Source organism: Balearica regulorum, chromosome Z (genome assembly GCF_011004875.1).
Source record: "Balearica regulorum gibbericeps isolate bBalReg1 chromosome Z, bBalReg1.pri, whole genome shotgun sequence".
NCBI lineage: Eukaryota > Metazoa > Chordata > Aves > Gruiformes > Gruidae > Balearica > Balearica regulorum.
Window position 1 is genome coordinate 59,569,172 of NC_046220.1, and position 23,065 is coordinate 59,592,236.

The 23,065-nt window shown below is 45.3% G+C and overlaps 1 protein-coding gene across 7 annotated transcripts; it reads right to left on the minus strand.

Annotated features, from left to right (window-relative positions):
• Window positions 1-1,473: 1,473 nt before the first annotated feature.
• Window positions 1,474-22,755, minus strand: GCNT4 (glucosaminyl (N-acetyl) transferase 4). Of its 7 annotated transcripts, none has more exons than XM_075740159.1 (4): window positions 22,610-22,666; window positions 21,410-21,461; window positions 18,051-18,258; window positions 2,215-4,710 (listed from the first exon to the last, which is right to left on the minus strand). In XM_075740159.1, the coding sequence occupies exon 4, from the start codon at window positions 4,707-4,709 to the stop codon at window positions 3,342-3,344; it is 1,368 nt and encodes a 455-aa protein (XP_075596274.1). In that variant the 5' UTR covers window position 4,710; window positions 18,051-18,258; window positions 21,410-21,461; window positions 22,610-22,666; the 3' UTR covers window positions 2,215-3,341. The 7 variants fall into 7 exon arrangements, with proteins under 7 accessions (XP_075596268.1, XP_075596274.1, XP_075596273.1 ...); XM_075740158.1 differs by lacking the exon at window positions 22,610-22,666 and adding an exon at window positions 22,244-22,280; XM_075740155.1 differs by lacking the exon at window positions 21,410-21,461 and having other exon boundaries at window positions 22,610-22,755.
• Window positions 22,756-23,065: the final 310 nt, after the last annotated feature.

The following is a 23,065-nucleotide window of genomic DNA, read 5'->3' on the forward strand; positions in this document are numbered from 1 at the left end:
TTTCAGCCACTAATGAAATGGTAGGCTAGACCCCCTACACCAGTGCTGACAGCCAAGAGCAGCCCTAGCACCCTGCCCACACATCCTTCCTGAATGGGAAAATCAGGTTAACTGATAGTCCAGATGCTCCAGGCATCCAGCACAGGGCAGGGTGGGTGGAAGAAATCCAGCATGGGACTTTTTGCATTTGCATTTCAAATTTGTGAAATAACTTATGAGGAATGTTTTTCAGGAGGAGTGAGGAAGGGGAAGAGAGGAAGAGGAAAGAGATGTCTGAGCTTTACTAAGGAAAAAAAAAAAATTGCCTGTGAGAGCAGAATGGCAGATAACTGCCTACAATCTAAGTTCCAGCCCAAATAAAACTTCATATTTGCCATAAACTAGGTTCAGCCACTTTTCTCACAGGGAGAAAGGTGTTTGTGGATCATGCCTCAGGTCCATTTTCAGCAAAGAAAGACCTAGCAGTGTAAAAAACAAAGATGATGAAGTCAAAGGTAAACAATAAAGTTGTTAGCCACCCCTGCAGTCTAATCACTTAACTATGACACAGGCATCAGTATGGCATCTACATTGCTGAATGCAAAGTCAAAAAACAGAGAGAAAATTATTCAAAAGTTAAGAAACTTATATTTTGGCTATTCTTTTTCCTGGGAACACTGGAAAATATTGCCCAGAAGACTGCAGGATCTTCCTTAGAGATCTGCAAGACTCCCTGGGACATAGCCCAAGAAACCTGGCCCAAATTTAGTATTGATCCTTTTGTGATTGGGAGGCTGGGCTGGATGATCCTCCAGCCTGAGTGATCCTATGATTTTTGTGAACTTCCTTTCTACAAGCTTGAATAGCCTTTAAAGTTACCTTCAAAAACCAGAAATATCTATAATTCATTAGAAAATCAGCACTTGTTAAAGTTGCAACTATGCCTGTACAACTTGTACTTCCCCAGCTAGCAAACATACTGCTGTAATGGGTGATGCTGCACCACCTCCGCATCCACTTCTTTAGGTAGGAAACATGAGTTGCCTTATTTCAAACTAGTTAAATTACAGGTATCATACAACCCAATTCAGTTAAAGTAGTACGAAGTTGCATGCTGATTAAAATTATTTACTTCAGTTAAGTTCAATATGCTGGTGGATTATTTTTATAAATTTATGGTAGAGCAATCCATTCAAATTAAATTCAGAAGGGGATGCGTATATACATACATAAAGCCAGTTTAACTAAATAAAAAATTTTAAATGTATGATTAGACATCAATTTATGTGTACAGAAGGCTGTGGCTTGGCCCTCTGGGATCCTAGCATCCTCTTTTATTCTCCTTTCTGCACATGGGAACTCTATATACAAGTACAGATGTATGAATCTGCAAATACTGTCAATATTTCATTTTCTACAAAGTGTGTATAAATCATATCAAGTCAGGACAGCCCTGGGCAGACATAGCAAGTCACTGAAGTAAGCAACACACACTTTAAAAATAATCCTCATTTATTTCAGAAACAGTACATCAAAGAAATACTTGACCTGTGCATCCACAGACTCCATAAATAGTTTGATAAGCAATTAGTACTGTGCAACAAACCCACAACACCCATAGGTTTCGAAGTGCTTCACAAGATAATAGAACATCATTGTTCCCCTTTTACAGGTGGAATAGCTGAAACAGAAAACTCAGATGACTTGTGTGAGGTCTCATAGGAAATCAGTGCCATGAATGGGGAAAAAGGCCCACAATGGCTGACTCTCAAACCTAATCTTAAGCCACAGATGACTTGACCATGACTAAATTTATAAACAAAAACTGAGACTAAAAAATGACTTGGTTCTTTCAACTGAAATAAGAAACAAAGATTTTTCATGGGTATAAGACATGGTTGTTATTGCAGCAATCTGTGGATTGATAAGACCAGATATCCCAAAGCCACTTGTGGGAAGAGGCCCCTTAATAAGCGCCAGATGGGTAGAAAGAGGACAGCAGCATGGAGCAAGCTAGACCCCAGGGTCCACTGGAACCATTGAAACTGAACTTGTGGCAAAGCAACATTCCAGAGAAACCCTCAAAATGCTAGCAGGCATTTCGAAGTTGCAAGACTTTCTGCAGAGACCCCTGCACTAACAAACACTTCCTTGATGCTGTACCATGAGGAGCCCAGCTTCGAGGAGGCTCCCGGGCTGCTTCGCTACCAGGAGGCCTGGCAGGGCCATGGGCTGCTTCGCTACCAGGAGGCCTGGCAGGGCCATGGGAAGCAGAAGCTGTTGGAGAACAGTCACTCAACCAGGGCTTGCTCAGGCACCCTCAGCATGGGATCGTGGCAGTGCAAGGCCATGAGACTTGCACAGAAGGACAGTTCTACACAGGGTCTTCATTTCTGCAATATGGCTATTCTTATGATTACCGCTTGACTTCACTTGTTTTGCAATTAGAAATAACACTTGTTATGCACTGTGTGTAGACATACTGTCTCAAGAGGATTGGGATTTCACAGGAGAGTATTTCTACGGGCAGAGATAAAAATGAAGATTGACCTCTTTTGGCATGGATATCCACTCCAAGTGGGTGCAGAGACTGCCCTTAGGGCATGCTCGTATACTGCCTTTGAAGAATAAAAATGGATAATTCTGTTTCAGTCAACCACCACTGATTTCATAGGCATGGCACGGCACCTGAGCACATGCTTCACAGAAGGAAAAGAAATGCACAGATGAGCTGGGAGAAGAGAACGATGCTACAGACAATGCAGTATCTAAGGATCTTCTTTCCCTTATATCATCCAGTCATATTCACATTGCAAAGATCTTTGTTAGCTCCCACAGTCTAGTGGGGAAGTTTGGACTTCAGGTGAGGCCACACGGCTCATTTGGTGTCACGCTGATCTCTTGGTTTTGTCCATGAGATGGGCACTTCCAGTTTTCCTGAGGTAACAGATACAGAGGTCTTTGTTTCATACCTTTAAGAAAAACAAAAGCGAAGGAAAAGGGCACAGGCAGGCAGATGCGTTGGAGTTTCTTATGAAAGACACAAACACACTTGATGTAAAACACATTTCTGAAATACTCTATTGGGACAGACAGCGCCAGAGCCTCCAAAAGCAAACCTCACCCTCTCAGAATCACCCTGAAGAACAATTACAGGATTATTGTGGCAAGTTATGAAACTGTTAATCAGAGAGGCAGGACTTTTCATAAATAAATGGCCAGGAACCTGGCTCTCCAGGGCCCTGAACTTTGTGCAGAACCAGCGTTTCACTCGCTAACATCCTGCAGCACGTCAAGGCAGAGGAACTGCAGGTGCTGTGCTAGAACAGTATGCAGTACTGACAGCAGGGATGACAGCGCTGCTACAGCGAGGCATTCATAGAATATAGGTCCAGAAAGTATTTATCAGAGGACAAATATACCCACTCTTTCTGTTGTTCTGCCAGTTTTTCTGCCAAGCATTTTACCAGGACAGGGTCTACTTTGGAGTCAAACTTGTTGGCAAACCAGTGCCCATAATTCAGAAGCCATCTTAATTCTGCAGCCCCATAGATGCAGACACTGCGAAGGTGGGTACCAGTGCAGGGAGGATACAAATGGTCTTCAAGATAATTCCATTTCACCAGACGAGTTTTGCTTTGTAGGTCTGTTATGTCCTGCGCCAACCTTGGAATTTCACCAGGGACCCCAGGAACACGTACAAGAGTGGCCCAGAAATGCTCATCCGGAGAGTACGTATCCCTTGACCACTCAAAAAAATCTTTTGCAAGAGAGCTTTCAAGGGTATATTGAATAAATGCTCGGCTTAAAACAAAATAGGCCCTGCCTACAAATACCTCAATATTATGAGGTGGAGGATTCTTGGAAATGTTGGTTTTTACAGGCATCTGCATGTATTCATAAGGCACTTTCATAAGTTCATAATGATAAGTAAATCGTTCTCTTTTGCTACTGCTTGGCTTTATAGTTTCCAGCATGTTTCCTCCACCAAGTTTCTTCAGTTCAGCAACCAACTCAAAATTTGACCTCAAAGGGAAATCTTGGCCACACAAATTAATAACATACGTCCAGGGAACTGAAGAGTCCATCAAATCAGACAAACAATTGAAATCTGCTTGCAGCCGTGAAATATGTGCATAGTCCACTGTCTCCAATTTTGATGCAATGAAAACATTGGGGAAACATTTAGCTAGATTGTTCATAGCAGATTTGAAACTTTTCGGTGCTTTTTGGTCATAATGGATGCAGTAAATATTTTGATGACTGTATAGTGAATGTATGAGCCTTTCTACCATCACTGCATCTTTATGAACAACCAAAGAATAGGCAATTGGAAAACTCTCCTCCTCTGGAGAAACAGGTTTTAGGTGGTATTTCCTAAGTGAACGATACATGTGGCAATCACTTGTCATTGCTACGACATCTTCATCAGCTAAATCAATTATCTCTTTTCTTCTTATCTCTAAGCTCTTGCCAATTTCATGGGGATCTTGCTCATATATGGATGAACAATTAATTTCATACTGGAACTCATTTCTAAGGTAGGAATACCTGTTCCTAACATAAGGAGAAGTGCTCAAGAAGTGCTCAACCAAATAAATGCCCTTAGACGGGAAAAAGTGTCTTTCGACATGGAGGAGCTTCAGCAGTGCAATCAGCCACCCTGTAACACACAGGATCAGGATCTTCCTTCGTGAGGGACATTTGTAGGCACACTTGCGTCTCTTCATTCTGCAAGAAAACAGAGACATGATGGTATTTTAAATCAGGAACAAACCATCAGAGACTATTCCAGCTTCTAACAAAGACATGTGCAGACCAGTCTGTCTACAGCATAAACACCACCTTAGCAGAACAAGGCACTGGAAATCTGCAGTTTCTTCTTAATCACCATGTTAATTCAGAGACAGATTTTACCACAATAATAGGCAAAGATTTCGTTTCCCTGAATTAGCTGACTGAAGGCAATAAACCAACTCAGATTTCAGATGATTTCCAGCTAAATAAGAATGTTGGAACAAGATTCCCACTGTTTATGTTCCAAACCTTTTTTTAATTTCTTATGAGTCACAAACTGAAGTACAGCTACATTGGCAGAAACATGACTGTCCTTAAGTGAGTAGGAAGGATTGTTTATTTTCCTGAGTAACTCCAGAGGATTCAATGGGAGCAGCAAGGGGATCTCTTGTAAGTCTGCAAGGAATGTGTGCTTAATGGTAGGTATTAGTATTTAAAAAAAAAAAAAAAAAAGGATTAAACTGAAGGCTTTAGAATTCAGTCAGAGCATCCTCATTGTCTCCAACACCCGGGCTGGCCCACGAAGATGTCAAAGGGGAAATTAATTTCCTTCCTATCCTCTCCCAACAGGGTCTGACAAGCACAAAGTCCTCCCTGTGTCCAGATTTCTTCTGGAAAATACTGCTAACCTGCCCTAAAGAAAGAGACAGATGAAGACACAGCACTTCCATCCACTGGAATGAGTATATAATGTAACCGTTCGAAGGCAGGAGGGGTAGCTGTGAGCAATGGCACATCGATTCTGTTCTCTGCTGTGTGAAACAACCTCAGATGCAACTGCAAAAACACACACATGGCCTCTTTTTATGCAGCAGGGTATTTAATAACATTCCTGTGTAGCAACTCAACAACTGAGTTATTACCACAGTAAAAGGTAAATACAGTGATCCTCTTTCCATATAGGTTTGCTTTACCAGCTGACTGCAAGCAGCATTGTTGCTATCCCTGAATTAAAATCAGACCAGAGTCCACATCCAGTTGCTGCATTAAACTTAGCTCTACCTAGCTTAAACTAAGCTCTACTTTGTCTCTAAATTGAACAGCCCCCAATATTTTCTTTTGAAGAAGCTGTTCCAGAATGCCTCAGAGTAAATAAAATGGTGTGGCCACCAGAAATGGCTCAGATGTCTGCAGATCCCATGTATGCATGTAAAATCAAGTACTGAGGTGTGCATGCAGCACTTACTGCAAGACGAACAGGAATCTTTAGCATTTCCTCCAATGTCAGCTGTTGCAAGCTGTAGCTTCAGTTAAAATACAGCCTGTCAAGGCAGAGCTGCTTCATTAGTCTGTTCTCCCTGACATTCCCTTTCCCTGTGCATCTTTCTCCTTGATATTTTTCTTCTGGGAGCAACAGAAAGGAAAAGCAAACGCCACCTCCTTGTTTCACCTGGGGGTGCCAGGTACAGACTGGGGAACAGAGCAGGGTAAGCCAACATGTACCTATTTCGTAGAAACCAGGGCTCAGCAGCTCTCTGCAGGTTTTGCAAACAGCCTCCAGGTACCCTATCAAAGAGAAAAAAACTGATCTATCTCCCCACAAAGCCAAAAACCCCACCTTCCCCCTTAGCCCGCAAGTGCTCTCCTTCACTTCTCCAAAATAATCCCGGCTCAATGTCTAATCCAGGTCTCCCCTTCACCTACTTCCTTCCTGTACCTACGTTCCTGGAGAAAAGTTGCTCTCGAAAGCCACTGCTAACCAAAGCCAGGTTTCCAGACACGTGACAGAAGCCCTGCAGAGGGGAAGAGAGCTAACCTGCCCCTGTTTTTTCTTTGGAGGGAGAAGACCTGCGTGGTGCGATCTCTCTGTGAAGCCTGCCCTGTGCCTCTGCCCAGTGGTCGCCCTGGCTACCAAGGACAACCCCTACCTCTCCTAGCTGAACAGGAATGGCCTCATCCACGGAGCGAATCTTCCCTTCCTCTCTATCTCCTTGAAAAAGGCAAAAGAGACCCTGAACAAAGAAAAAGGAGGGGAAAAAAAAGTATATCCTCCACTGCTCCAAACCCCCTCTATCTATCGTAGCTCTGGCCACCTTCCAGAATGGTGCCAAACATTCTGTTTCTAGGCAAACCAACACAAAAGCCATCATGCCACACTTCCTTGCCTGAAACTACCAATATAGACCATTACAGCCCAGTGCAGTCCAGAGTTAGGGCAGGATGTGCAAGAAATCACCTGGACACCACTGAGGACTCCTTCTTTGCAGCTGATGAGCAAAGGATCCACACTTGGCTCCCTGAACATTCCTATGGTTTTTGGCACTGCCAATCACAAGACACTATTGTGCCATATAAAGAGGTCATAGAAATCCAGAAGACTATGGTGACATGGTTCGAATTCCCTGTAGAGGAAGGAATTAAGGAGCACTGGTGAGAAATCTCAGCTCCTCCACCGAATCCCTTGTTTATGGAGGGTCTCCCCCTGCTTCTGGCCAGCATCTGGTCAGATGAAGAGCATCAGGAGCCAGAAATTACATCCACAGCCCCATCTGTTTGTTTGTTGATTTTTTGAGTGTTTCCCTTTTTGTTTGTTTTGGTTTGGGGTTTTGGTGGGGGTTTTTTTTGTTTGTTTGGGGGTTTTTTTGGTGGTTTTTTGTTATCTTGTTTGGTTTGTTTTGTTTTTTTACAACACACACTACATCGTCATCACCACAGTGGTCCAGACAGAATCAGGCCATGTGTGACCCCAACCACTCTTAAGGACTCTAACATCTCTCCAGCAGTGCAGTTCACCACTACCAACATTGCGCTGTCCGTCCTGTTCCATCTTTACCACGTTAAATTCATACTCTCTTATGTCCATTGCATTCCACAGCCAGGCTCGGTATACTAGCACAAGGGTAACAGCTTTGCTCTTTACCCATAAATCATTTGCCTCTAACCAGGATGAAGTTCATTTCTGCAAAAGACCGGGATTTCTTGAGGAACAGTGCAAGACCAGGGAATGAAATCCCTTGGGACAGAAGGGCCACCACAAATCTCATCAGGTTTTGATTCAGTGCAAAACTACTATTTCTTACCACATGCAGCACTCAAAGCCCCACTCAGACACAGCAGTGTACTGTACACACAGTGTACAGGAGGAGAGAACGGATGACACATGGCAGATAAGAAAAGGCACCTAGAGCTACCTGAAGCACCTATCTGGGGTAGCACTGACCAGATGCTACCTCCGGTTATCTTGCTCACAAGTATTTTTTTCTCAGGTGCTACCATACCATATGCAGGACCAACATTCCATCTTTTGCACAAAGATTTTATACTAGGAAGGGAGCTTGGAACTGGCATCTTGCCTCGTTTTGTAAAATGCTTGCACTTTGTCTTCCACATGTGAGAAGACTCCTGAGGAAATGAATGGAGACTGATCTCATCTTGCAACCAACACATATTGCACACCTGGTCTATATACACACATATACAACATCTAACCTGGTCAGGGCACTTACTGGCTGGGATGCAAAGCACTGAATGATTTAGAGAAGGTAAATGGGTGTTTTTATTTATTCTTTGCATCTGTGAAGCAAGGGATGTTCAAAGAAAACAGATACGCAACAAATACAAGGGAAACACATTTGTGTTGTGTAACATGTGTTCTTACACAACACATAATTATAGCCTGTCATAAGTTATCTTAAAGGACATGACCTCAGCAGGATTCAAGAAGGAAATAAGCAATCAGCTGGCTATTGAGACTTTCCAGAGTTACCTTCGCCAGTACATAAATATGGACAGAAAGCTAAATTCCCTAGAACCATGACATCAGACAATTACCAGCTGCCAAGACTTCTGACAGGAAGTCTTTACCAATAAAAACATTTCTTGAGACCATTGCTCTGTTCTCTGAATCTGCTTTTATCTACTGCTGGATCAGAAGAGGGATTGCTACTTAGATCCATGATATTTGTATGCCACCTAGAAAACAGTCGGGTTTTCTGGTGGTGTATTTCACTGCCTTTTTTTTGTATTTTTCTCCCTGAAAGAAGCTGTTTTGGGCAGCTTTACACATTCAAACACTTAAAATAATTTGCTTTCTGCAACTACGCAAGCTGTGCAATGACACAAAAGGAGGAACAAGGTAGCAGGAGAATTTCACACCGTCCTAAAAAGGATCAGCTGCAGATCAAGTACTTCGCTCACTGAATGCTGTGTTGGCCTTAGTCAGCAGAATAAACCCTCCCGAGAGGATGGGGCAAAGACTGAGCCATGCTGCTCTCAAATTGAAACTCTCAGTCCTCACTTCCAAGGTGCTCTCCAGCCGGGCTCAGCTGTCTGTGTCTGCCTAAGGACTTCCAGAAAGACCAGAAAATACGCGGCACTCTTCAAGTGGGCAGTGGAGCTCCCCTCCTTCCTCCGTGCTTCAACCCAGTGCGCACGTCTCATCTTTTGGGAGGCTGCAGAAGAATTCTGCAGCTCTCCTGGGGCTCACACAACAGTCATAAAACCCATAAAACCAGAGGATAAGCTTTATCCCTTGTGTACTGAAAGTGTTGAAAGTTATGAACAGAGCTATGGCCAGTTAAAGGAAGCACTGGGAAGGAAGGCCAAGCTGAAGGCAAAAGCACGATAGAAAATGCATACAAGGACATACACTAGAATTAGACCTTGGTTTCTATTGACTCGCAGCAACCGGGGAAGACACAGAGAACATGGAAATAAGAACAGAGGGAATAACACATATTTGTCTATCGATATTCATATATGTATTATGGGTAACACAGCAAAGGTTTGGAGAAGTGAAGTGTGGTCTGATCACAGGGGAGCACCTGTAAAGACCTGTTGCCTCAATAGTCAGTTCCAGCTGCTATCAGCCGGACATGCAGAAGTTTACCTTCCTGAGAAAAATTGTCACTCCTGCTTGTAAACTACTGAATCTTGTTCCAGCAATCTGTAAACGCAGATTAACGGCTCGTGAAGCTGCCGAGTACTCAAAAGGGTGTAAACTGCTACACTGGGCACATCACAACCATGAAAAGCAGTGTTTGTACCTGTACACCATCCATAGGCAACTTGCTTGTGTAAGTCACCCAAGCTCATAGTGGAACACTGTCACGGAGGTCACAGTAAAGTGCACCAGTGAAGCAAACTGAACTGGTGGCTATCTCTCTTGGCTTTTACAATATATATTACTACAACAACACAGAAATGTTGAATTTCTACTTAGAGACTGTAATTGCTTGAAATGTTAAATGCTGGCAAGGTGAAACCAAATGAAAGGCTAATTAAAGGTAAATTAAAGCCTGCTTTTAGGATTCTTTCAGGGGGTGGGAAGTATTAGAACAATTCTAATTCTAGCTCCCTGACAACACTTCTACACACCACCAGGCACTTACCTTGTGGGCTTCCCTAAGCATGCCTTTGGGGCATGGCTAGTCCAGATCTGTCACAAGCAAAGACGAGCGTGTCACACATACATCTGACCGCATGCCTCTCTATCAGAAGGAAGCAACACCCGCAGCATCCCAGCCCTCCCCCTCTCCTTCCCACACTGACCCTGGTGCAACCCGGGCTCCAGGACTCTGCTCTTGCATGCTGAGAGGGGGACGGGAGAGGATTCAGCGTGAGAGCACAGCCGGTGACGTTCTCCCATGCCTGCCCTTCCCCATCTCATCATTCCAGGAGTCACCCCGACTCCTGCAAACAGGAACAGGGGTGAGTTTGCACAGCCAAGTACTCAAGGAGGACAGGAGCCCTGGGTCTTCACTGGGCGTAGGACTTCTGTCCAGATCCTCCCAGAATTACAGAGCCCTTTCATGAATGCTGGCTCCCAGGGAAATCCTCTTCTCCTCTCTCTGCACCACACTTTTACCCTCTCCATGCTAGCCAGGAACAAACACCCAGATTTGTATCAGTCTGATTAACAGACCCATTATGAATTTGCTACATCAAAGTTTAATCCATGACAAATCATCAGAAGATTTCCATTGGAGAAATCTGCATTTCCCTTGTCAATAGCACCATAATGCAAAACCAGAAAAAACCCATACAAAAATCTGGGAAGTGGCTCTCCCTTCACAACTGCTGCTCACATTCCAAGAAGATAGACGAAGGCAAAGCATCCCCCAAGCATCGACTACAGCTCTTAGCCTCTCAAAGATCATGTCCTCAATGCTGTGTTGAAGGTTTCTTTATTCCTAAAGCCATGCACACCGCTCATGATTCAATCACAAAATGAAAACAGGTGAAGAGGAGGAAATCCACTTCCCAGGTGCTCAGGCTTCTGGTGTGAGTGCAGCATGGTGGCCTGGGAACGGTCCAGCTAAAAGCTTCCACCCATGAACCACAGGCATTAATTACAACTCTTCTGATTGACAGCAAGGCTCTAGTGTGCCTTCTGCAATTTTGAAATATAAAAGGCCGTCCCTGATAAGAGTGTCCTGGTTTCAGCTGGGATAGAGTTAATTTTCTTCACAGTAGCTAGTATGGGGCTGTTTTCAATTTGTGCTGAAAACACAAATGATAATACAGGGATGTTTTCATTATTGCTGAGCAGTGCTTACACAAAGTCATAGAATCATAGAACCATGGAATCCATTGGGTGGGAAGGGACCTCAGAGATCATCTAGTTCCAAACCCCCTGCCACAGGCAGGGACAAGGCCTTTTGCTGCTCAGCATATACAGCTGGGGGAAGAAGAAGAAGAGGGGGACATACAGAGTGATGGTGTTTGTCTTCCCAAGTAACCATTATGCATGATGGAGCCCTACTTTCCTGGGGAGTGGGGAATGAATTCCTTGTCTTGCTTTGCTTGTGCGCGTGGCTTTTGCTTTAACTATTAAACTCTCTTTACCTCAACCCATGAGTTTTCTCACTCACGGGGGGGAGGAAGGGGGTGAGTGAGCATCTGTGTGGTGCTTAGTTGCCAGCTGGGGTTAAACCACAAGAAGGGTTAAGCAAGGGTCAGGTGAAATCTGGTTAGAAACATCCTGCTGTGTGAGCCATGTGAACAACCAGGTGCTTTTGCATTTCACTGGCACACCTAAAAAACACACGCATTGCCTCAAGTCAATATATTTCTTTCAAACTCAAAAGAAACATTTCCTATTTTAGGATTTTTTATTTAAACTGAACCGGAAAAAAGTTCTAAAAGAAATCCAATTTTGCACAGAAACAAAGTATCTGAGATGGCAACAATCCAGATTTGGGCTTGTTTTGCTGTTTAGCTTTTTGTTTCATCAAAATTAAGCTGGATTAGAGCAATGTTTGCTTCTTCATTTGCATTTCTCATAATAAAAAAAATGTTCTCTTCTATAAAAATTAGTAAAAAGTAGCAGTGGTAATCCTGGCCTCCAAGGCAGAGCCTAAGAGAGCATGATGATCTGCCTGCCTAAAAATCTCTTCTGCAGTGTCACTGGAATACTGTGTAACTTTTGTTGCATTTGGATCTAAGCACACTGGCTAAAGCCACTGTGCACTAGCACCGAGGTAGCAAGGTCACTGCGTGTGGTGCTTGTAACGCTCGTATACTATTTAATTTGTATTATTTATAGTTCCATAACATTGAACAAGCTGTGGAAACACCACCAATCAGTGTAATCCAGATTTAAATTAGCTTTGCATGTACCTACCCGAAGTTTCACTGTATTTACCAAATCACTGCAAAAGCAGACCTTTTCAACTGTTGCATCTTCTCAGTGCTATGCAGACAAAAAATCGTCACAGTTCAGCTAGTGAACTGCGTATCTGGGGTAGCATAGGAAACCTCCTACCGGCTCAGCATCTCTTCCCTGGAGGAAAGCAGACCACACATACACAGAGGAGTGGGGAGAAGTTGTGCTCACCTCCTTGTAAGCCCACAGCCCTTGGAAGCAAAACAGGAGCTGCTGCTGTTGTGTGTTGGAAGAGGAACTGAGCAGTCAGATACTAACCAGCTGAGTCTGTGCAGTAATGAAATGTGGTGGTCCATACTTCTACTTTGAAGAGCCTCCTGTGAGCATGCAAATTTATTTATTGGGAATAACATTTTTGCAAGGTGTACATCCATTCCTTCAGAGCAAAAGCAAGTTTAAAACACCACCTATACTTAGAAACCATATAACCACGCCACTGTGCAAAATTTCATAGAATCATAAATTGGCTTGGGTTGGAAGGGACCTTTAAAGGTCATCTAGTCCATCCCCACTGCCATGGGCAGGGACATTTCCACTGGACTGCTTGAGGTTGAACCACAACATCTAGGAATATTTTATGCCAGGGAGCAGAACTCAAAGTGGTTAATTTACCCACAGTGCTTCTGGATCTGGCCTTGAAGAAAACCAGCAGAGAACCTGTTCTGTATCCTGGTTGCAATACCACACATGTGAGACCCACCTTGCCCAATGTTTGTCAAACTAAGCATCTGAGGTCCCTCCACAGCTGGTGGAAAGATACAAGGAAGTGCAAAGGACCATCAGTTTGTCCCAGAGCGTGGGCTGTGAGACAGGCTGGATGAGGCATGCCTAGGAAAGTCACTGCCCCAACAAACAGGAGCAAGGACAAGAGCCCAGCTTTTGCACCAGCACCACGAGCTCTGCCAGCTCTGCTCGCAATGGTGCAGCCTTGGTGCACCTCTGGTGTGAAGCGTTCTGGGGATAGCAGCATTGCAATCAGCTCTGATCCTCTGCCCATAACACCCCCGCAACTCCTCTGCCCCAGAGCGGCACACAGGAGCAGTGGAGAAACACCGGCCTGGAAGCTGCTCTGGTCAGCACAACCCTGAGCTCGCCTGGAGAACCCAGCTTCCACTCTGGCTGACCTCCAACAGCTTGTAGCCACCAGGGTCACAGCAGCTTTCAGCCCTCTTTGAGGCCATCCCTCTATAGAGAGTTAAGGAGGGATTCGAGCAACTCAGAAACACACAGGTTCCCTTCAGCAGCGCCGAGAAACTGGCAGGCTTTGGGCACATGCTGCCTCTCTGAAGGCATTTCCACTTTACTAAGACCCTAATGATTTACATATGGAGAGCACTGATTCCTTAGAGAGCCCAGGACTTTACTGCTGCTCTTCAAACTGTTATTACTGCTGTTTCCATAAACCCCATGTACCCGGAGTAACAGCAACTCCCAGTCTGTGCAACTCAGGGATGCCAATGTCATTAAAGCACAGGAGGAGTCTGCAGCTCCCTTCACCCTGAGCAGGAACAAATGACCAACTCTCACATTCCTCTTGCTCTGCATGGCAAGTCTCACCTGCAGTCCACAATGTCAACCACCTCTTGCATCCCTGTATCAGCAGTACAAATCAGAAAATATGAAAACTGACTGTGGTAAAAAAGGTAGCGGACCCCGCCTGGGACCGACAAAGCAGCCCCAGCCCCTCCAGAAGCCTCTGTTCCTATTTTGCAAATGACTCATCTATGGCTATTGGAAACAGCCTTCTTGAAAATAAAGCAGTTTCCAAAAAACTGTTCCTTTAAAGTAACAGCTGCATTATTCAAGGTAATTTGTCTTTAACTCAGAAGTCAAAGACCTGTGTGTATTTACATTTTAACACCTACTTCTCTCTCCTTCTCCCCACCTAGCAAAAACTCCCGTGGGGCAAACTCAACCATGAAAAACAGTGAAGGTTCAGACAAGCTACTTTTGACAGACACCATTTGTAACGGAAAAGAACCCAGTTAAGAGTTTGCTTTAACCAATCCAAAAAGGGCAAATGTGTCATTGGCCTCACCAAAATCTGTGGTCTTCTTTCAACCTCTTCTATGCACTGCAGAAGTGCTCCCAGTTTGTCTGCATACAGATCACATGGATTTATTAACAGCGTGTCAAACACTTTGTTTGAGACTACAAGGAATTGTGCAACTCCCTAGCACTGCATTCCCTTTCCTCGTTGTGTCTGTTCTGATATAGCTTGTGCTCCAATAAATGCAATCACTTCAGTGATTAAAGGTAGAAGCTGCCAGGTGGATCTACAGTACTCACAAGCTCCCTGGATGCTGCCTGCAGGGTGGAGCTGTCATGAACTGCCTGGATCCATCACAGGAAGCCCAGAGCCTGGTGGGACCAAGATGCACCAGAAGCCTCTCCACAGGCAGAAGGATGAATATCCTGCTTTGAAGGCTGGGGTTTGTTCAGTGAGGCTGGAGGGATCTCTGCTCAGAGCAGGCTGGCCCCATGGAGAGGGAAAGGTGCTTCAGACAGTGCTGAAAGCAATAGGTTCAGCAGCAGGACATACAGGCAGGACTACTTGAAAAACCTTGTTACCTGCCTGTCTGCAACAACCAACGCCATCACAGCTTTCCTGAGGAACGCAAGGTATGTATCAGCCAATGTCCACTGGCCCTCCTGCTCTGCCCTCTGCCAGTCCTTCCTGAAGGACCTGTTCAGGAGGTAAGCAAAAGTCCAAGCTCAACCACCAACTACACTGAGCTACAGAAAAACAAAAGCCATGATCTCCCTTAATGTGTAGCCATACTGAATTTATACTACTTCTTTTCTACTGTAGCGTTACCCATCAAAGAGGTCTGTGACTCTCTACAGTTGGCTACAGATGCCACAAATGAGTTTTGGTGTCATGCTAGACAGCCAGCTGGTGGGAACCACCTCTTTATCTGTTGTCATATCAGTTTGGGAGTAGTTAACCCAGAGCGTGGAGTGGCAAGACGTGTTTGCTGCTACCAGAATAGGGATTCTTGGTAAATTCAGGCTGTGAGTAGGCAGTGCTCTCTCCTCGGTGAATGTGAAATACACAGTACTTGCTACAAATGCTGTTGTGGGGCAACCTGCTTTTGTGGTTGCCACAGAGCAAGAGTTAGGTGAAAAAGTCAAGTCTGAATGCAAGTCTATGGAAGGAGAGGAAACAGAGAGAGTGGATGCAGGGGAGCAGGAGCGCTCCTACCCCATCATGCTGTTCTCTCTCCCATGCAGAAGCCCTTCTGCTGATGCACAGCATGAACCAGGCTCCTCGCTTATCACTTAGGCTAAAAAAAAAAAAATAAAAGGGAGGGAATGGGTGCTGAGAAGAAAAGAAGCAGCAGAACAGGTTGGGAAATGATGAAAGAGGAGAATGGAGAAAGGGATCAATGAGGGTAACTGCTTTTATGTAGGCAGCATCAACAACAACAACAAAAAAAAATGAAACTGCAGCAAAATAGGTGCTTTCTCTGACATGCCACTCCCCCGTCCCTCAAAGGCATCTGAGGCAAAACCAGTGTCTACACCTTTCCTTGGAAACCAGGTCACAGTGTATTTCAGCAACCAACACCATTACCATATAATAACAGGAACTATGGGAACAATTCCCTGTCCTCCAGGCAAAACCACTTTGGGAGAAGTTCTCCCTGATAAAATATCTCTATTTGCCTAATACACACCTCTCACACAGCAATGCAAACTTGGTCGCGTTGTTTAGATGACCAACTCCGCAGAAAGACACAGTTGGTTCCTTCTGGTGTTCCCTCTACTATATACAAATCAAGTCACTGGATGGGTCTGTGGGGAAGGTAGAGGGAACGATGTTCCTGGGAAGCTGGGGAAGGAAAAAAGTAATGATGTGCTTTGCTGAGCAATTTATTATTTTATTTTTTTAGTAAACTGTCTAAATTACACTTTTAACTCTACTTGATTATTCAATGTTGCTAGCTGGTAAAGTTAATTTAACTAGTGTTTACTGCTGCTAGCTGGTTATTTCCATCGCAAAATTATCTATTGATAGAGATCATGGAGCTTCTGTAGGAGTACTTTTTATTGGCATTAAATCTAGATCAGTTGATTCTATCGAGTTTGTCTGGTTTTCCACCCACTTTCCCTGCACTGGAGCCTCAGCTTATGCCCCTGTAACATAGCAGCACCCACTACCAGTGTCGTTCCACATGGCTCACCCCTTGGCTTTGGCCTGCCTGTTGTAATGCTTAGATTTCCTCTACATGATGGACAACTAAAGAGCTAAATAACTGCAATTACTTACATGCTGCCTTATGGACCTCCGATTGCAAGATGTGGAAAAGCAAGCCATTCCTTTTAGACCCAAACCTAATTAAATGCTAAGCCTGCCAATTTTAAGACCTTGAAGACTTAAAACAACACAGTGCCCCAAGGAAAAACAAAAACAAAAATCTACAATTTACCACAGCCTCTTTTATGCTTCTGAAAGACAGCTTCTCACCACATACATAGTAAACATGGGTTCAGCAAAGATTTGGCAATTATGAGTATCACATATGATTTTGTCCCCAGTGCTAAACATGAGGGATCTGTGTTGCACAGGATACACACATAGATCTGTGTGTCCTAACAGAACCTGCTGCGCTGACAGTCGCCTGCTTTGCTTGTCTGTCTGCCACTCAGTCCCAACTCTGTATCTGTTCTTTAGAAAAGGCTGGATGCTCTTTTCTAGGTGCTTCCAGTACACTGGCGATCCCTGTAATTGCAGTAAAATATCCAACATTATTTCCTGCACATACATCTCCCAGAGATACGCTGAGGTCTCTGCTCTCTGGCCAGGAAAAGATGCAAGTGACTTCTGCAGGGTCATGCAAGAAGACAGCAGCACAAGAGAGAAGTGAACCTGGCTCCTCTGCATCCCCAACTAATCTGAACTGCTTTACAATAACTTTTCATGGAAGCTGTTCTGGTGGAGGTCTGAAAAGAAAAAACTCTCAGCAAATCCCTTGGTACATTCCAAAATAGTCTGTCCTGCCAGCCAGAGGATTTGCAGCCCTGTTAAAGCAAGGAAGTGTTTAGAAAGCCCAGGGATAGTTGGCCATGGAAATTCTCAAGCCTGATTGCTTATATGTTGAGTATTTAAATTCTCTGACTTTAAGAGATGTGAGTATACATGTTTGCCAAGGACTTAATGCACTATAAAGGCAGGAGTCAAGATAAAAAAAAAAAAAATTTTAAACACCACAAACTCAGCTAAATAGACTGTACTTACTTCTAATTTGGGACAATCTAGAATTTAAGAACTCTCATATGAGAGTTTAAAGTAATACTACTACTATGGTGGAGAGAGGGTTAACTTTTACCCCCAAACTACCACATAACACAAAAATCGGGCCCAAAGGGCCAGAACTTGTGTACATTGGCAAGGAGTAGCGCTGTAAAAGAGGGTGGAAGTTTCCTGTTAGACAGGGAGGCAGGAGAAACTGCACCGCGCTGCAGAAAAGCTCACATTAACAGCTCAAAATATTTCTCCATTTCCTTCACCTCTCCACCAAGCTGCCTGCAGACTCTTGTCGTCCGCAAGCCCCCACTGTAAATCATCCCCTTCAAGTCAATTCCTCCCACGTCAAAGTCTTCACTGCCAAAGTCACAGCTTGTCACATCAGCAAGATCATTTCAAGGAGAGCTGCAGACTTACCTCCTGGACTTTGCTGTGGTCTCCTCCCCTTGTGGAGCTCTTTTAGGATGCTCTGTCCCAGAAGATCAACATGGGCATAGCTGGCTCAGTGGTTGAACAAAGTCCTGGTGTCTGCTCCATCCTGCTGGTGCCTGCAGCCTTCAGCTTTATCGGTGTTTCAAGCGCGTATGAAGTCGGATGTACAGAAGTAGCAGGGACGACATTATTGCTTGCACAGATTACGAAAGAAAAAGCATAAAATGTTAGCTGAAAAATAGTGAGTATGGAGGCTTTGTGTGATAAGCTGTGAGAGCCATTATCTCTATAATAAGCATATATTTTTGTTTACTCGCATAGCATTTCTAAGCCTCAAGAAGATGGGGGAAAAACCACCATAAAAAAGAACAGATCACATCAAAGCAACCTAATTTCCTTCTACGGCAGGGTGAGGAGAACTTGGGGAGAGGCAGAAAAGCACCCAGCTGTGACGAATCTCTGTCAGAAGCCTCAGCAAGTTCAAGACTTGCACAGTACTTCAGGTACTGAGACTTCAGGTCTCAGATGCCTTGCTCCCTCCACAGATAAAATAGCTCTGCCACTCAGCCAAAGCTAGATATTTGGTCTACTGGTATGACCCCCACAGTCCTGATGGTACTTTCTGAAACTCCCTTTAGACACAATGATTTGCATTGCAAGTTCACCTATACATAAGTACCTCATATGGTATACAATGTCTCTTATATGGCAAGAAATACATTTTTGTGCTATTATGCCTAAGCTTTGTGTGTGCAATGGTTACAAAGAAACATTTGCACCTACTGCAAACAAATACCATGGTATTTTCTCTCAAGGAAAACACAGCAGCAGTACTCCCAAGGCATATGTAGCATTCACCTCCTCTCCATCCACATTTTGGCTAAAGAATTGTGCACAACAGCCTCCTCTTCATCATTAGCCTTAGAGCTCATATGGATTTATAAACCACACACCTCTGTACTACGGAGCTTATTATTTGCACTGTTCTTCAGTCTGGCTGGAGCAGGCTGAATTTCATAAGCTCAAAAGAGAGGTCTGGGTGGTGCAGATTTACAGGATCCGGTAGTTCTGCCTTAGCTGGAGGGGCCCAGCATGGCAAATTCATACAGTGAAAACAGTTTCTGAATTCCTCACTTAATATTTGGCACTCCCTATATGCATAAGATGCAACTTGGCATGACAGTAGCTTGGTCAACTTTACCCCTTTTCAGTGTAATGGGGGGGTACAGCAGGCAATGGTATAAAATGTTATTAATTGATAAAAAAATTAAGAACATAGAAATATAGTGATTGTGGGAATTTCCTGTAAGACAAAAGCTCCCAGCACTATGTACCACAAAAACGCACACAGACCAACTGCACTCCACAACATCAATCAAAAAAAAAAAAAAAAAGTCTTTGATTAGCACCAAGGAATCCTGCCCAGGCCAGTGACTAGCTTCCTGATGCACCATGTAAGCCACATCGTAGTTAGACAATACGACAGAGCACGAGGACGTGTTGGTCTCTGATGGGCTTGTATGTACCCTGTCATCTGCTTAATAACGCGTCTGTCTGGGTGTCATGCGATTAGAGAACTCCTCATTATTCACAGTTGTCCCTCTTGTACTCAAAGCAGAGGGACCTGTGTGTCACACTTGGTCACGTTGCAAATCCTGGTGAAGCTTCCTTAAGTTTTTCAGCAAGAGGTCTGATGAGGCTTGACTTGTTGGCAGAGTTACGCAAAACTTATCTCTGTTGCTGGATTTGGCATCCTGCAGTTTATGTTGCAGAAATGAGCCTTTTGTGACTCATCTGCTGCGTCTCTTAGTTCCTTTATCAATATTTCCTGGAAGACCTCAAAACTGGAGTCACTGTCTGACTCCTGATGCCCTTTCTGCAGCTGTAACAGCTACACAAATGCCGTGAGCTCCTGCTAGAGTCCTCTTAAGCATCATCTGTTAGTGAGACCAAACTCGCTGCATCAGCACACAACAGGACAGCCCACACTCCTTACCCACTTCCTACCTGAAGTCAATTTGTCGTGTCGGTACACAGTAACCACCAAGACTAACGGCCGAGCGGGTACATCAGCACCTCTCCAGTGCTCTGCTCCTTCCTCTAACCAACAGCTAATGCGTTTCCAAAATCCCTGCATTGCCCTTCCTGAAATCTTTCTGCTGAAGTCTGAAAACGCTGCGTTTCTGTCCTGCTAGTGGACGTAAAGCTTCTTGAAATCACACTGCACATTGTGGACACCTGCCAAGGCCCTCAGCCGTATCTGGCCAGGCTAAGTAGCTGCCAGACTGGCAAGATCTGCATGATCAAGTCTTTGGACTTACTGGTTTGTTCTCAACCAACATTTCAACATTTTCCAGGCTTCCCTGAATCCTATACATCAGCACTCACTGGTTTCTTTATATCTAATGATAGCACACAGCTTTGACCCTTTGTGCTTTTTTAATTTTACCTTTGGTTAATTCTTTCCAGCTCACCTGGACTACTTCTAAAGAATTTCAGAGATCTCAGCCATGAAGGCATTTGTAAGATGATCACAGACAGCCTGTTGACTGACTAGAATAATTTGCACATATTAGGCCAGAAAATAGCATACACAGTACAGCTTATCATCCACAAAATCTATAGATCTTGGTACACAAGCGATTTTCAGTGTCTGGTCCCCTTTCCTGCATCTCTGCTGTGATCCCAGCACAAGGGCTGTGCCAACACAAGCAATTCAAACCTGAATGTATCCCTTATCACCATTGCTGCTTTTCAAAAAGTTGTAGTCCTTAAGAATTGTTCATTTATATAAATCGTGTCAAAAAGCATTAGCCGGGGTTGTTAGTGATCTTTAAATGCCTTTACAGCTGGGCAGTGTACAGAAAAATACACAAGAACTGGACCAAACCCCATCAGTATCAGATACATAAGACCAAAAAAACCACAGGTGCACAAATAAAGTAGCATTTCACTTCCCTCTCTATGACCATCTCAGAAAAGCAGTACATATGGAAGAACAGCCACATCACATCCATAGGGCCCATCCAGCCCAGCATGTTGTCTCAGAGTACCTGGATGATTGGAAAGAGGAGAAAGAGCAGGAGAATAAGTACTCTCCAACGTCTTCTCCACATGCTTTTTCAGTTTCTGTTCCCTTGCAACTTAGCAGTTTCCAAAGCCAGGGGTTACAACTTTCTGCTTCTCATGAAATTTCAATTTCCTCCATCCAGTGGCTTTTGAACCCACATAAGTTTTCTGACATCCAGTAGACTTGAGGAGAGAGGGCAAGGGAGGGGGGTGGAACACGGACAAAATACTCTGCAGCTGAGCTGAGTATTGTGTAAAAACCCACTTACTCTCACTTGTTCTCAATATTTTCCTTTTCAGAGTCACTTGACTGCTGTAGTTCTTGGTCTGAAAGAGAGCAAGCAGCTCTTTCCTGTTCATCGCCTCCACTCCCGTTGCAAGTTTATCTACCATATCTACCCCTCAGCTGTTTCTCTCCCAGGCTATCAAATGCAAAAAGATTATTATTAAGGAAGTTTGTTTATTTTAAAAAGTTACCATTAAGGAAATTTGCCTAACTCAAAATGAAACAGGCTGGTTTATGAACTAGATCTTTGGAACAAGTCAGAAGATGTTCAGTGGAGCAGATCCTCAGGTGGGACACAGCAGAAAAGTTCACCTCAAGGGAAGTTCCCCTTAAGCTTTACTCTGGTATTAGTAAGTCTGTTCACCCTGTAATGAGAGAGAAGCTGCTACTGTCTCTCCTCGAGGAAAAAAACCATTTTTTTCTGACAGGTCCTTGCTGTTCTGTTACTTCTTGTTTCCTCACAAGGAAAAAGGCCCTCTTTCCATACTAAAGAAATGAGTACGTGCACTTGGCAAATTAAACACAGCTACAGACGAACACATACGTTTTTAGCGGTTTACTGAGAAAGAAAAACACCCACAAGAGACTTCAGCCAACATCACAACAAACCCGGTTCCTGTTATCAAACCACACGTTAAGTTGGTATAACTGTTGCTCAAGAAAAGCTTATGTGGCTGCAACAGCTGGGCACACCTACTGCCCGCCGAGCTGCAGGCAGGTGTGTGCCCTGACTTCAAACGCCTCCAGCCCCTTAACCGCTGCCTCTCTCTGTTCCCGAGACGTAAAATCCCCCCCCGTAATTAACTTTTAAGATGCACGGCACCTTCTTACCGGAGCTCCCCGGCAGCACTCGCCGTCACCGACCCTCCTCCTCCGGCCGCCACCAGCGCCGCGCCCTGCCCAGCCCTCCCGCCCCCGCGCAGCGCCGCCCCGTGCACCCGCCGCCCCGCTGCGCGCCCGCGGAGCCACGCAGCTGCAGCCCCTTCCTCCTCCTCCTCCTCCTCCTCCTCAAACTCCGCCGCCGCAGCCGAACCTCCAAGTTTGCGCCTATTGCGGAGGAGGCGGGAGCTGCTGAGGACCCAGCGCACCGCTCCGCGCAAAAAAACTTAGGGCCCAGCTTCGCGGGCCGAGCCGGGCTCCCCTCCCCGCCGCCGCCGTCCCGGGACGTGCCCGCTGGCAGCGCACTCACCGAAGCGGAGCGCGGCTGTCCCGGGCCGGCCGCTGCGGGCAGGACGCGCTCCTCTGCCCGGAGGCGCGCCTGTGAGTGTGTGTATATGATGCGTGTGCATGGACATGTGTGCGACACGGCACCCCATGACGTGGAGGAAAAATGGAGGGGCCGCCCCCCGCCCCACAACCTGGCGGGCGGGGGGGGGGGGGGGCGGGAAGAAGCTGCGAGGTCTCCGGGAGCGGAGCGTGGACTGCCGCCCCTGCCCGGGAGCCGCCACCTGGGCTCGAGAGGAGCCTGTCGCCTCCCCGCTGCTCCTCCTGAAAACGCGGCGCGGACCTGCCCCGCTGCTGCCCCCGAGAAGGCGGGGCGGCCGGGGGAAAGCGCAAGTCTACGCTGCGGCTTAGCAAACGCGGCGGCCGGGAGAGACCCCGCTCCTGGGGGTCGGCGAGACGGCGCTGGGCGGGGCCGCCGGCT